This window comes from Candoia aspera, chromosome 8, assembly GCF_035149785.1.
Source record: "Candoia aspera isolate rCanAsp1 chromosome 8, rCanAsp1.hap2, whole genome shotgun sequence".
In the NCBI taxonomy this organism is placed as follows: Eukaryota; Metazoa; Chordata; class Lepidosauria; order Squamata; family Boidae; genus Candoia; species Candoia aspera.
This window is the reverse complement of record NC_086160.1, coordinates 60,871,858-60,887,202: the sequence shown is the minus strand read 5'-3', so window position 1 is coordinate 60,887,202 and position 15,345 is coordinate 60,871,858. Positions and strand designations below refer to the sequence as shown.

The 15,345-nt window shown below is 38.8% G+C and overlaps 1 protein-coding gene across 4 annotated transcripts in view; it reads left to right on the top strand.

Annotated features, from left to right (window-relative positions):
- The window catches only part of PDLIM5 (PDZ and LIM domain 5), a 705,552-nt gene that overhangs the window by 99,278 nt on the left and 590,929 nt on the right, over positions 1-15,345 (top strand). For 3 of the 4 annotated variants that reach the window (XM_063310085.1, XM_063310083.1, XM_063310086.1), the window contains one exon: positions 3,339-3,523. The exons of the other annotated variant lie outside the window; for it this stretch is intronic. In XM_063310085.1, the coding sequence (XP_063166155.1) occupies positions 3,339-3,523 (185 nt within the window). The remainder of the gene's footprint in view (positions 1-3,338; positions 3,524-15,345) is intronic. 4 annotated transcript variants of the gene reach the window in all.

Below are 15,345 nucleotides of genomic sequence, written 5' to 3'. Positions count from 1 at the left end.
CTGGGGGAGATACAAGAAATGGGTAGGCAAGTAGCTGGGATAGGGTTCAGCTCTCATGTATCTCATTAACTTTGACTCAAGTGTCTCTGTTGCTCTTATTTATTAGTCACTGTAGCTAATTTAAAGTTTGCTAAATGTCATTAATGATATTTTTTGCCTATTCCATTGCCAGACTGCTTCACTTAGTTCTAATTTGATTTGTTGATAACTTAAAGCAAGTTTCTGTATCTTGAAACCATGAATACGATGACTTCGCATATAACTTCAGGTGCAAGTACTATGTACTGGAATTCAGGTAGCTTGTTCATGCATGGGTTTCTGCTATAAAATAAAATTAGGTAAGAAACACAGACCATTGTAGTGAGGATCCACATCCTGAATATCAAGGGTGCATGGATCCTCCCCAAATTAAATTAGATTTAATTTTGTTTTGACCACACTGACATTTTGTCTCCCCTCTGCACACTTTTTGACTGTGGCCATTCAGAGCAGAGCACCTCTGCTTTACAGCTTCAATTCAAAGTAGTTATTTAGGAATGCCAAAGGAATCCTTATCAAGAGAGTAATCAGTATGACTATTCTTCTCTCTTCCCCTTTTTCTATATCTGCTGCAGCTGGATCAGAGAGCTTTCATTTCTGTCTTTTCCCATGCTGTCCAGTGGCTGGACTGGGTATCCAAGATGGCAAACAGGAAGAATGCCATTGCTGTGGACGGATAGGCTGATGAGTGCCACAGGACATGGATCTGAACAATTCATAGGCAGGGCTGGAATGGCATGGACACTCATTCCTTTGCTTATCATCCATTTCCTCTGTACATTCCTTACTATCCAGATGTAAAGGTGTTTATGCAGAGGAAAGGAGAAAGAGAATGGTATAGCATATTGCAGAGGCATATTGGTGTGCTAGTTATTTAGCATAGCTCTGCAAGCTTTTAAACTTGGATCTTAAATTAATCAAAGTGACAGATAGTCCATCTGTTATGGATAGCAAAATTATAATTACATCAAAATACAGTAATGAATATATTCTGGGACTCTAAATGGTTAATGGGAGACTTGAAGTTTCAGATCAGGAAGTTTAGTGAAAATCCCATTGAGCTCCAAGGGGTTTTAAATACAGAAGAGAAGACAATGGCCTTCCTTCCTTCCCCTGAACTCTTTCATAGTGGTGAAAAACAGATTTACTGAGGAATATTTTCCAGTTGCCCTGATGTGCACTATGGTATCTTTTTGCTGGATATGGTAACTTGACAGATGCCCAATTCTTGTATTCTTTTCTCAATATTTAAGTGGGCTTTTCTTCCCTTAGAAAGTGACCCATTAATCAATCTCTGATGCACAGAATTATGTTAGAAAGCAAACTGCTATGGAAATTAGCATTTTTTAAAGTCAGCATGTTGCATATTGATAACATTTCCATGATTACTTGAACATGATATAAAGATTAACTCTGGAAGGAAACCCAGAAGGAATGCAGCAGCAGGAACTAAAAATGTTCTCTGTTTTGGTAATGAAAGTCTTACAAAACTAGTTCCAATATTATTGGTGTGTGAGGTCTGCTGCAAATGTTGACAGAAAGTCTCCTGCCAACCTCAATAGGCATAGAGTGTGCCATAAATCAGAAGTTTCATGTGAAGCCCATTGTTCGGGTAGACTTCAACCTTTCCTCCCTTTAAAATGCCCACAGTTTCTAGTTTCATAGCTATGAGTTTAGCTTTACTAGCATGGCACATCCCACTTTTCATATATCTTTCTTTATAGATTTACAAGTTTTAATGCTTTTGGCAATACATTCTATCATAATTCCATTGGTATATCTTAATAAGATAGGGGGCATGAAACCTACTGAACGGTACACAAATTTCAACAAGATGGGGAAAAGAAACAGGAGCAGACTTTGTATTAGTATATTCAGCAGGAGCATTCCTGAAGCTACCTTCATCTTTGTTAGACCGTAGACTTAGTGCAATCTTCATGGATTGGCAGTGGTTTTCTCTATGGAGCAACAAGTCATTAAACCTGCATCCATTTCTGTGCAAAGCAATGCAAATGGGAAAAGGGTATGGTTTTTCTTGAGTACTTTTAAATATATATATTAAAAAGATCATAAATGTGTGGAGTGAATCTTGAAAGGTGTATAAAAGACTTTTATGGCTACAATAGCTTTTGTTCTACTTCTTCATTTGTGAAAACTGCCACCACCAACCACACGTAGAAGTCAAAGAGACTACACAGCTTTATTATTTAGAAAAGATCCCAAGAGGGCAAGCCAAACTCTGTAATTATTGTAATGTATCGTTTGAGGATGCATTCATACAGCTACTTCTTTTGGAATATTTTCAAACAGATGTACATGTCAGACCAGTGTTTTAATAGTGCAAATATAGAACTTCCAAAATGACTTAACCTGCATGCAAACTTAGAACTAAATCCAAAAGAAACTTGTCCTTTCCCAAAATGTAAACTTGTATTTTTTTTTTTGCTAAATTGTTTCAGTCTCAGCTATTTCTAAAGCAGTAGATCTTAGCAGTTATGTATGATATACTTAGTATTTTCCCCTTAAGGTATGTTAAGTTTCATCTTTCCTGAATTGAAATCAGACAAATGGTAGATATTAAATCCAATCTATAAAGTATATTCTGGCTCCACCAGTAGAGCTGTCAGGACTGTTCTTTGAGGTGGAAATAATGAACAGGAAGGCCCTCAAATGTAGGCTTGGTTTATCCTTCCTTATTTTAAAGAAAGTATAATAGAAACACATGGGCTGTGAGACCATTATATCCATAATCTAAAACTGTGCATAACTGATTGCCATTGAACAATCACCTTTTCTAGTCCGAGGTTGTATTGTAAAAGACAAAGTCTTGCACTCCTGATTCCTCTTTCTTTGATGCTTACTTAGTCGCCTGAAATTCTGCTCGTGGTAATGAGGAGGACATTGTATTATACATTGTGACAATTGATCTTTTTTGACTTTGAAGGGATGCCACCATACTACAATCATAAACAAATAAGTCAGTCAGAAGGTGTTTCACATGAGCATGCCTTAGCATTAACTATAGCTGTTGTAGTTTAATCAGACCCTGGTTATAGACTGCAGCTATCTTAACCATAGTTCAGGTACAGATGACATGCAAAACACTATGGATTAGCATGCCCTGTGAGATTTGCAGCAGTGTGTGCAAAAGAGAGCATGAACAGTGAGGAATCAGTCTTCCAGGATGCCTTTTAATAATTAAAGCTAATTCTCTTCATATTTATATAAAGGAACATTTTTATTGGATCCTTGTGCTTGTTTGGGGATTGTGCTAAACTAATATTTTTGTCTTCAAACAGTGATTCTTTGGAGCCTACACAATTTACTACTTGTACTGCTGCTGCCATAAGAAGCATGCCTGAAAACCCAGAAAACGGTGCCAGTAGGCCTATTTCAGCTGATACAGAACCTGGAACAGGATTCAAGCCCACAGGACCTCAGTATGCTGTGAAAACCAAAGGCTGGGAGTCTTCTAAGCAACCAGGTAAATTGTTCAAGTATTGGTTTGGTTGCTGATTTAGCAGTCAAAAGGCTTTTATATACAAATATTGATAACCTGATAAAAGCTAATGTCAAGTCCAGATTTATGCCTTACTTTGGTTGCAAATTTAATTTTAAAATGCAATACAATACTATAGAAAACAGAAAAGCATTTTGCCCAAGCATATGAAAATTAATACAAATGTTTTTTCACATCTGGATCCACTGTAAATAGAATTGTTCTGAAGAATGGATAGTTCCATTTTGATATAAGAAGCATGGAAGGTGGTTTTGTTTAATTTGGAGCTTATGCATATATTGGTTGGGTGGGTTGGTAATATGTACCATATGGCACATAAATAAACCTTTTCCATAAATTCCATGGCATGTACGCTTTTAGTCATGACAGAGAAGAGATATCAGGGCTGTCTTCATGTGAGGAATACCATGACCCACCTGCTTCCGGGCCATAAAGATCAGTACAACTGCATGTTGACTCAATTCATGTGGCAGTTGTGCAAATCAAGGGACGAGTGTGAGGTCCCAGAATGCTGAAGCAAAGTGGTTCTGGGCCCACTTATCACTGGATGTGAGAATGTGAAATCCCAGGTTACGTTGAGTTTAATAATGGAAGAAAAGTGAGCTCTCTAATACAAGGAACATGGGTTAGAGTCTCAATTAGACAATAAGTAATAATACATAGAACAGGAAGGATCAGGAACAAATCAGTTGCCTATGGCTACTTTATGGCATGGATATGATACATTGGCCTAGACTGTGTATTGAATGGCTCTTAATCTTGGTGTGTGTGTGTGTTTTAAATAATTTCCATACCTGGGGTCATAAATCTTTCCAGGGAGAGCTGTTTCTTTTGGAGGAAGAAGTTGGGGTAGAAGAATTTTTTCTAGTAGAAGAATTCCACATAATGATAAATTTTCCCAGAAAAAAAATAGTAAAAAAAAAAGTTCTACTAGGAAAAAAAGTTCTACTAGGAAAAAAAAATAGTTCTAGTAGAAGAGATTTTGATCTCTTTATTTGTTTTACCTATGTTTTCAGTGAGGGGTTGCTCTGCTTCATTACATATTTTTTGAAGTTTTGCTTGTATTCCTTTTGTTTTTATTGCAAATAAGTCTGGGTGGATTTGGAAGGGCTGGTCTAAAATTGATTCAGTTTACAAAGCAAAGGGGCATGAGGGAGAAATTGGCTCATTTGACTTCCTGGATTGTTCCTGAAATTGCACTTTTCAGAAGCCACATGTAGCCCCCATCAGTCCACTCAGTTTTTCCCAGTAATAATTAGCTGGGGCAGAAGGGAAATATGCATGGCCCTCTTCTAGTCTACCAACATTCTGTTCAATAACTAGAGCAGTGATTCTCAACTAATGCAACTTAGCATTAGCTGGCTGGGGAATTCTGAGAGTTGAAGTCCACAGATCTTAAAGTTGCAAAGCTTGAGAAACAATGAACTAGAGAAACCAAGATAGCACACAGAGATGATTTTGTGCACTGTTCTTATTTAAATCACATAATATCACCTTTTCCCCACCCAATTCCTGACTTCAGCAATGGAAAAAGAAGTATGCTGATCAGGTGATCCTTACCACCAGCCATCTGGGCATGGAAGGAGGAGGTATGGTGAGATTCACGTGTGGTAAACCACCCCATGCTGTTGATCATTAAAGATGAGTGATGTGTTTTTGCCATCGGTGACATGGGGAGAGAAGTCTCCTACTATGCTTTTTTTCTGTTAGAATGTGTCATTTGTAAAATTAATTCATAATATCATAAATACACATTAAATTGAGCAACTGAAATTGAGCTCCTTCATACTCAGAGCCTGTAGGTGGTTGTTCACATATAATAGGAATTGGAGAATATAGGTAGTCCTCGTTTAGCGACCGCATCATTTAGCAACCATTCACAGTTACACAGCGATAAAAAAGTAACTGTATGACCAATCCTCACATTTATGACTTTTGCAGGCCTGTAAAGCAAAGGAAAGCTGAAGTAAGTTCATAAGCACAGTCGCGGTTTCATTTAGCGGCCACTTCACTTAACAACTGATTTGCCAGTCTCAGTTGTGGCTGCTAAACAAGGACTACCTGTATGTTGTTTCTAGATAGAATTGTTGTTGTTTATTCATTTAGTCGCTTCCGACTCTTCGTGACTTCATGGACCAGCCCACGCCAGAGCTTCCTGTCGGTCGTCAACACCCCCAGCTCCCCCAGGGACGAGTCCGTCACCTCTAGAATATCATCTATCCATCTTGCCCTTGGTCGGCCCCTCTTCCTTTTGCCGTCCACTCTCCCTAGCATCAGCATCTTCTGCAGGGTGTTCTGTCTTCTCATTATGTGGCCAAAGTATTTCAGTTTGGTCTTTAATATCATTCCCTCAAGTGAGCAGTCTGGCTTGATTTCCTGGAGTATGGACTGGTTTGATCTTCTTGCAGTCCAAGGCACTCTCAGAATTTTCCTCCAACACAGTTCCAAAGCATCTACCTTCCTTCTGTCAGCCTTCCTTATGGTCCAGCTCTTGCAGCCATATGTTAATACTGGGAATACCATTGCTTTAACTATGTGGACCTTGTTGTCAGTGTGATGTCTCTGCTCTTGACTATTTTACTGAGATTTGTCATTGCTCTTCTTCCAAGGATTAAACATCTTCTGATTTCCTGACTGCAGTCAGCAGTAATCTTCGCACCTAGAAATACGAAGTCTGTCACTGCCTCTACATTTTCTCCCTGTTTGCCAGTTATCAGTCAAGCTGGTTGCCACAATCTTGGTTTTTTTGAGGTTTAGCTGCAAGCCAGCTTTTGCATTTTCTTCTTTCACCTTCATCATAAGGCTCCTCAGTTCCTCTTCGCTTTCAGCCATCAAAGTGGGATCATCTGCATATCTGAGATTGTTAATGTTTCTTCCAGCAATTTTAACTCCAGCCTTGGATTCCTCAAGCCCAGCATGTCGCATGATGTGTTCTGCGTACAAGTTGAATAGGTAGGGTGAGAGTATACAGCCCTGCCGTACTCCTTTCCCAATCTTAAACCAGTCCGTTGTTCCGTGGTCTGTTCTTACCGTTGCTACTTGGTCATTATACAGATTCTTCAGGAGGCAGACAAGATGACTTGGTATCCCCATACCACTAAGAACTTGCCACAATTTGTTATGGTCCACACAGTCAAAGGCTTTAGAATAGTCAATAAAACAGAAATAGATGTTTTTCTGAAACTCCCTGGCTTTTTCCATTATCCATTTCCATTATCCAGTGGATATTGGCAATTTGGTCCCTAGTTCCTCTGCCTTTTCTAAACCCAGCTTGTACATCTGGCAATTCTCGCTCCATGAATTTCTGAAGTCTACCTTGCAGGATCTTGAGCATTACCTTACTAGCATGTGAAATGAGTGCCACTGTTCGATAGTTTGAACATTCTTTAGTGTTTCCCTTTTTTGGTATGTGGATATAAGTTGATTTTTTCCAGTCTGATGGCCATTCTTGTGTTTTCCAAATTTGCTGGCATATAGCATGCATTACCTTGACGGCATCATCTTGCAAGATTTTGAACAGTTCAGCTGGGATGCCGTCGTCTCCTGCTGCCTTGTTATTAGCAATGCTTCTTAAGGCCCATTCAACCTCACTCTTCAGGATGTCTGGCTCTAGCTCACTGACAACACCGTCAAAGCTATCCCTGATATTGTTATCCTTCTTATACAGGTCTTCTGTATATTCTTCCCACCTTTTCTTGATCTCTTCTTCTTCTGTTAGGTGCTTGCCATCTTTGTTTTTGATCACACCCATTTTTGCCTGGAATTTACCTCTGATGTTTCTAATTTTCTGGAAGAGGTCTCTTGTCCTTCCTATTCTATTGTCTTCTTCCACTTCCACGCGTTGCTTGTTTAAAAATAATTCCTTATCTCTTCTGGCTAACCTCTGGAATTTTGCATTTAATTAGGCATACCTCCCCCTATCACTGTTGCCTTTTGCTTTCCTTCTTTCTTGGGCTACTTCTAGTGTCTCAGCAGACAGCCATTTTGCCTTCTTGGTTTTCTCTTTCTTTGGGATGTATTTTGTTGCCGCCTCCTGAACCATGTTGCAAACTTCTGTCCAGAGTTCTTCCGGGACCCTACCTACTAAGTCCAGTCCCTTAAATCTATTCTTCACCTCCACTGCATATTCCTTAGGAATATTAGTGAGCTCATATCTAGCTGATCTGTGGGTCTTCCCTAATCTCTTTAGTCTGATCCTAAATTGTGCAAGAAGAAGTTCGTGATCTGAACTACAGTCAGCTCCAGGTCTTGTTTTTACTGACTGTATAGATGTCCACCACCGTTGGCTGCAAAGGATGTAGTCAGTCTGATTTCGGTGTTGTCCATCTGGTGAAGTCTATGTATAAAGCCGTCTCTTAGGTTGTTGGAAGAGGTGTTTGTTATGCAGAGTGAGTTGTCTTGGCAAAATTCTATCAGCCTATGTCCTGCTTCGTTTTGTTCTCCCAGGCCATGCTTACCTGTAATTCCAGGTGTCATTTGACTGCCCACCTTAGCATTCCAGTCTCCCATGATGAAAATAACATCTCTTTTAGGCGTGTTATCCACTAGGTGCTGCAGAGCCTCATAGAACTGCTGTACTTCAGGTTCTTCAGCATCTGTGGTTGAGGCGTTTATTTGGATCACTGTGATGTTAGATGGCTTGCCCTGAACTCGAATTGAGATCATTCTGTTGTTTTTTGGATTGTATCCAAGCACTGCTTTAGCCACTTTACTATTAATTATGAAGGCTACTCCATTTCTTCTGTGGTCCTCTTGTCCACAGTAGTAGATCTGGTGGTCATTTGATGTGAAGTGGCCCATTCCAGTCCATTTCAGTTCACCGATGCCCAAAATGTCTATCTTTAATCTTGACATCTCACCAATAACCACATCCAATTTGCCCTGGCTCATAGATCTTACATTCCAGGTTCCAATGATCTGTTGATCCTTAGAACATCAGATTCGCCGTTCACCACCAGCACCGTCGGCCGCTAGCCGTCCTTTCGGCTTTGAGCTAGCTGCGTCATCACGTCTGGTGCTAGTTGAACTCATCCTCTGTTCCTCCCCAGTAGCATTTTGACCATCTTCCGACCTGGGGGTCTCATCTTCCAATGGTATACCGACATATCTCTGGTTGTACTGATCCATTTAGTTTTTACAGCAAGAATACTGGAGTGGGTTGCCATTACCTTCCCCAGGGATCGCATTTAGTCTGACCTCTCTGTCAAGACCTTCCCGTCTTGGGTGGCCCTTGATGGTTTAGCTCATGGCATCATTGAAGTGCTCAAGCTCCAGCACCATTGCAAGGTAACGATCCTTTGCTGAAGAGATAGAATTGTACTAACTCATAAATATCCAAGATGGAGTAGGGGGTACACATAGATTTATCATTGTCATCAGAGGCCTAAGTGAACTCGGTAGCCAGGAGTGCCTGCTACCAGCTTGGTTGCTATACCAGTTATGTTCTTTCTTGGACAGGACTATCCTGCCCGATATAGTTCATGTACTAGTAATTCATATTTAGGTACTTGTAATGTGCTTTGCTGGTGCTATCCCTGATAGAAGCTGATTGAGAATGTGGCATTCTCAGTGGGACACCTGTTTACACGTAATTATTATACTTTTGCTGAAGCACACACCCTGGCTACCCTACCATTAGCTACTATGTCATTTTCAAATAAGATAACCAGTCTGGCATATAAGACAACCAGCGTTGCATTAAAAAAAAATGCTAGTTGCTCTCCTTGATACAGAAGTGAACAGACACTAAGGTCATCATAGTGGTCTTGCTGCTTTGCAGTCACTTGCAGACCACCCTGTGGAAGTTACTCCTAAGTCTGATTTTTCTGCAGTACAACCACTCTCTCAAAATGCACTCTTCCTTAATATTCATGAGGCTGCTACTTCGGTATGTTAGACCTATTTCTTTATACAGACTTTCCTGTGTGAATGTTAGTTATGAATGGATTTTTCTTTGTCTCGCTTTCATTTAGTGCATTCTACATTGAAGGTTTTAAATAACAGTAATTTCATGCCCTTGTGTTTTAATCATTTTTTCTTTATTCAGTTGAGCTCCATGAACTTTAAGATGCTTCAACATAGGACTGCAGTCTAGAATTAGATTAAATAAATAAATAAGCCACCGTGCTAATTACACTGAAAATCAAGCTTGTAATTAATTGATTTTTTTTCCTTAATGATCTTCTGTAGGTAGAATATACATTTATGCACATAGCTATTTGTTGTTCTAAAATGAGAATATTAGCAGTTTTCAGATCCTCCTTTTGTTTTTCCTTAGGCTGCAATAACACAGCAAAAAAGGCATACTTATTAAAAGGTTGGCTTCATTAACTCGGTGGAAAATTTCTGAGTGAATATGTATTGGATTGTGCTGCTGAAATCTAATAAGGAAAGTAAACTGTAGTCTATTGAGCTGTATGTCTTAAAGTTTTTACAAATATTCTAGTAAGTATAGCTTCCAGTTGAAGATTTTAATTCATTTGGCTAGTTAAATCATATTAAATACACTTTATTGATCTTTGGGGGGGTGCTAATGTTTGATTTCAGTTTAAATAGTACTTTCAGCTATTGGTAGATGTAGACTATATGTAAACTTAATATGATACATGTATTTCTTTTAACTTCCCAAATTTAGGTCAGATCTTTATTTTAGAGTAATTTTTTTTTCTGGGAAAATTTATCATGTGGAATTCAGATTCTTCACTCTTACAAAAATTGTCAACCCTGAATAAACTGGAAATTTATGCAGTTCAGTTGTCCTGGTATGCTTCTCATCCAAGTCTCTGCAAAATGTTTTCACCCACAGTTTTACCTATTCATATTGAGGGATGGCAAAACGAAGAAGGTAGCAATAAAGACAGGGAGGACAGATTTCTCTAGAAACTTGTCAACATCTTCATGCCTGTCTGTCTGTCTGTGCGCGCTCTCTCTCTCTCTCTCTCTTCACACAGAGGTCTTTTTGTAAACCTTCTGGGATGATTCTGTGACTATGCAATGTTGAGTCATATTTGACCATTGTAGGAAATATTGCTAACCTTAAAATTATAGGACTAGAGGCTTGTCTTGAGCATATGCAGAAGAGGCATTTTCAGTATAAAAAAGACTTCTTTGCCACTACACGCATTTTGTAAGATAAGCTATTTGTTACCTCTCTCGCTTCCTCCACTGTGATTTTTAAAAGACTTTTTATTCTGAGGGGAAACCAAAAAAAATTCCCTTTTTTGTAGATGCAAAATTTGGCAGATAACTGTTCTGAACTCACACATTCTGTGCTTCACACTGAAAGAAGAAAAACCTGTGCACTTACTTAACTTACGTACTTCTGCATCCAATCTTTTTCATTATCTTTCTTCATTCAATCCAATCAATTCATCCAATCTTTCTCCATTCATTTGGGAACCTTTTCGTTTACTGTGATTTGCTGACTGAAATGGGCCATTTATCATGGTGTGCCCCTGACCTTCAGAGTTAAGTTTAAACTCCTAACTTACTCATTCAGCATACCCTTCATCTGTTTAGAACTGTGCAAGTTGCAAAGAGAGGCAGTGTGGTGTAGTGGTTAAGGTCTTGAACTGGCATAGGTGAAACCCAGGTTCTAGCCCACTTCAGCCATGAAAGCTCACTCAACCCAACCTCTCTCGCAAACCAACCTACCTCACAGGCTGGCTGTTGTAGGGAAAAATTGGAGGTGGGAATGCTGTGTATGACACCTGCAGAAAAGAGAGGTTCCAAATCAATCAATCAATCAAAATACAATAAAGCAATTCGATTCAACCACACTTGTGAATGGATGCATTTCTTTTTTGAAAAATGTCATTACATATTTATTTATTTTATTTATTTATTATTCAAATTTAATTACCGCCCATCTCTCCCAAAAGAGGGACTCTGGGTAGTTTATAATAAAATCAAACTACAGCCATAAAGGTTAAAATCTCACAAAAATCAAACACATTACTATTATAAAATGCAATAAATAAATATAAAATATTGCTGGGGAAGGATTCAAAATTATCCACAGTTACAGCAAATGTATCTTGAATGTGGTAGGTAGTTTTAATTGTGTGGCCTGGTTTGCTTATGGCTATGTTTGACAGTTCAATAAAACAAATACCTTTGTGGGCTTTGGAGTGTGATACTTCAAAATACCTTGAGGTGGCGATAAATCGCTGCATTTGTACTCTGTTGAATTGGTTTCTTTTTCCTTTTTTTTTTCTCGTTCTATTGTGAGATGAAATGGAGGTTAACTCTTAGAGCACAGCTTATATTTTGAGTGCACTGTGTTCTTTCATTTATGGTACAGTTAACAGAAATGGTCTTTAATGTTTAACCTGCAAGGTATTCTGCATGCTGGTAGATGGAAGTGTGTAACAGTATATATTTTACAAGACAGGGCAACATTTTGAATGCTTTTTAAAGTTTCTCAAGATTCTCATTGTTTGTAGTTTATTTTTATCTGCTGAAGTTGTTTCATTTGTTTTACTACTATGTTTGTTTGGTAGAATTAAGCCATTCTGAACTGCGAGTTTTGTTTTGGAAAGCTGTCCTTCCAAACTGAAAAGGATGAACTAACAAAATATTATCTATTATCTCCTAATTATCTCCTAATCAGGCACCTTAATCAGGTTCAACCTCTCCTGCTTATTTGCAGCATCTTTAAATAATATCTGTTCTCCAAATGAAGTGTTCTACAGATATCCCAGAATCATAGAACTCTGGAATTGGAAGGAATCGCAAAGATTATCTAGTCAAACTCTCTGCAGTGTGAGAGTTAAAACATCCTCAAGACATCACTGACTAGTCTCTTCTTTAAAAAGTCCAGAGATGGAGAATCCACAACTATCTAGATCAGTGGCAACTTTTAAGATATGTGGACTTCAACTCCTGGCTGCTGGTTGGGGAATTCTGGGAGTTGAAGTCCACACATCTTAAAGTTCAATCTTGCCAAGATTGAAAAACACTGCTGTAGGTAGACACTTCCGCTGTTGCTCAGATCTTACCGTCAGGAAATGTTTCCTTATATTTAAATGAAATCTAGGTGTCATGCTCCCAGATCAAACATTTCCAGAACATCTGATCCAAGTCACATGCCTGAATGGAATCAACACGGGTTGACACTTACGAGTCAGTAGAAGTGGGAGGGGGGACCAGCCAGGAGTGTGAAAGCATCTTGTTTGCACTATCTTTGGCATCCAAGGTCAACCGGCAGAGCTGTTCCAAATATCTGCACAGAACTGAACAGACTGGCATGAAAAGGGTGGGCTGCATACAGAAGAATGGGGAGGGGGTTGAATTCATTGGACTGTTTAACTTGGGGAAAGTGCAGGAACTTCTATTCACAACTTTTTCTCTGTACTGCGCACTACAATTCATTAAAGAGATTTCTACTTAACACGTATGAATCAGATTTAATGGCAAACTGAGTGGCAGTCACCACGCTAGGTAGCTATAACTTACATTCATCGTGTCTGTTCCTAGTGTCTGTGACAGTAAAAAATAGTTACTGAATATTTTCTCTAGGCCACCCTTTTGTGTGTCTGACTTTTGATATCATGTCTCTCTCAGTTGTCTTCTCTCTGGACTGAATATCCAAAGTTCTTCCAGGCAGTCTGGAAGGACATATCTTCAAGTCCCTGTATCGCTTTTGTTGTTCTCCTCTAGACTGTTGACCCTGGAGATGGGATGTCTAGCATATGTTTCAATATTTTGCCAATACTGATGCCATAAAACTGGAATGAAAAATATAAGAGTGCTTGGGGCAGACAAGTCTGTGTTTGGCTGAAGATTGGGAGTATAATATAGGCATGTAGGTTTCACTTGCTTTCCTTTCCATTGTTAGTTATCTTATTCACTTTATCACTCTAAATGTTTTGTCTGCAGTGATACTAAGTGATAGCCATGTTTCTCCTTAAATTTACCAGAATTTGAGACTCTGATTAATACCAAGCATAATTGGGATTAAGGTTAGTCTGAGGTGGTATGAGTTGCAGTGCTCTTCAACATGCATTTCTTCTAGGTAGGCTTTGAAAAGGTGAAAATGGAAATTCATCATTAAGATTATGTAAGAACGTTCTCCTTATTTTGTCTCCAAGTCACAAGATTGGCTGTAACAGTCAGAGAAACACACATTCCATAAAGTAGACTTTTAAAGTTTCCCCTCTCTTGAGAAGCAACTACCTTTCCGTGCCATTGCAAACTTAGGACAGTGCTTGGATCAGTGCAAACCAAGTATTTCTAAACTAAATAAAGAACCACAGTGCTCACTCAAGTCATAACATTTAGACACTTTTTCCTTGCCTCCATGTACATTCGCTGGATCTTGGGCTTCAATCTCTTAGTTTGCTGTTTCCCCAGTGTTTGAAAACCCTACAAATTGCCCTTTATAATTAACTCCCAAACAAAAGGGGGAAATGTGAAAGGAAAAAAGGAAACAACAAATACATATACACATATTTAAACCATTCAGCCCAATCTTAAACTCATCATTAAACCTTGACTATATGGAATAAATACTGACCATCAGAATATTGATAGAGAGCCAGTTCACAAAGAGTATGTGAACACCTATCAATGTGTTTGTGAACTGATTGCAAATTCTTGATACGGTAATAACTTCTGAATATTAGTATGCAGTTCAAGAGAAGCTTAATATCTCTAAACCACACTGATCTTTATACTGCCAATTTAAAACTGATGGATATTAAATGAAAATGGGGCAGTAGTTGGACAAGGCAATGTGATATGAGTAAGTCTCTCCTTACCCATCTTACACTTTCAGTATAGTGAGGTTGACAGCTAACCATTTAAAACATTTTCTGGGCTTTCCAAGAAGCATAAAACAAATGTATTTGTTGAATTAGTCTCATCTTAAGATTGTAAGAAGCATATTTAATATCCTTTAAGATCTTTAGCTATGTGTTTGTTAACATGGGGTATTCCAGTCCCAGAGTTCTTGTAAACCATAGGTGCTGCATATGCATCTGGACCAGTTAGTAAAATCAGAACAATGATTAGATTCAACAAGTTTGCTGCTTTGTAGTGTCAGTCGATGCAGGACTAAATGTGCTGCAGGAGAAGTGAAGAGGGTGTAATTTGACACCAAGGTTGGCAACATCTTTGGACCAACAGGCCCCATCACAACCATTTTGGAAGAGTGGGTGTTGCTCATTCACCAAGTGACCGCCAACATAGACGTAGCCAAAAATGTAACATCTATTTATCAGAAGGCAAACAGATATTTTTCTCTAGTCCATCCAATATGCTTTCTACAATTATGCTTATCTTTGTCCTTTTAATGGACAAATGGGAACATTTCCAAATAAAGTAGTGAGCTGGCCCCCCTTTTTAATTTCAAAAATGCTTACAGCTGATATGAGGCTGAGCAACTTTTTTTTTTTTAATTAGGAAGGTTCTGTGGGGCTGGCATTTTGTATCTGTATATAATTCATTCAATAACCTTTTAAAGATTGGGCAGTTGAGAAGGCAGCAAGTGCCAAGGACAGTAAACTAGTGCTGTTTGGATACAATTCTGTAGAACATGGAGTTGGATTCCTGGGATTTAAACCCATTCAGCATTGGTGGACTTGATTTTGATGTTGTTTTTACCCAGATTATTTGCCGTAGTTTGAAACTGAGTGGGACATAATTTAAATAGAAGTGTCCCAAAAGAGTTGGGTAGACGGAGAGTTCAATAGCAACATCAGAGGAGTTTGATCCTGACAAATGGACAGCCTTGTATTAATAATGCTAAATTGTTTTGGCATAGCACAGACTGTGACAGGTTAACG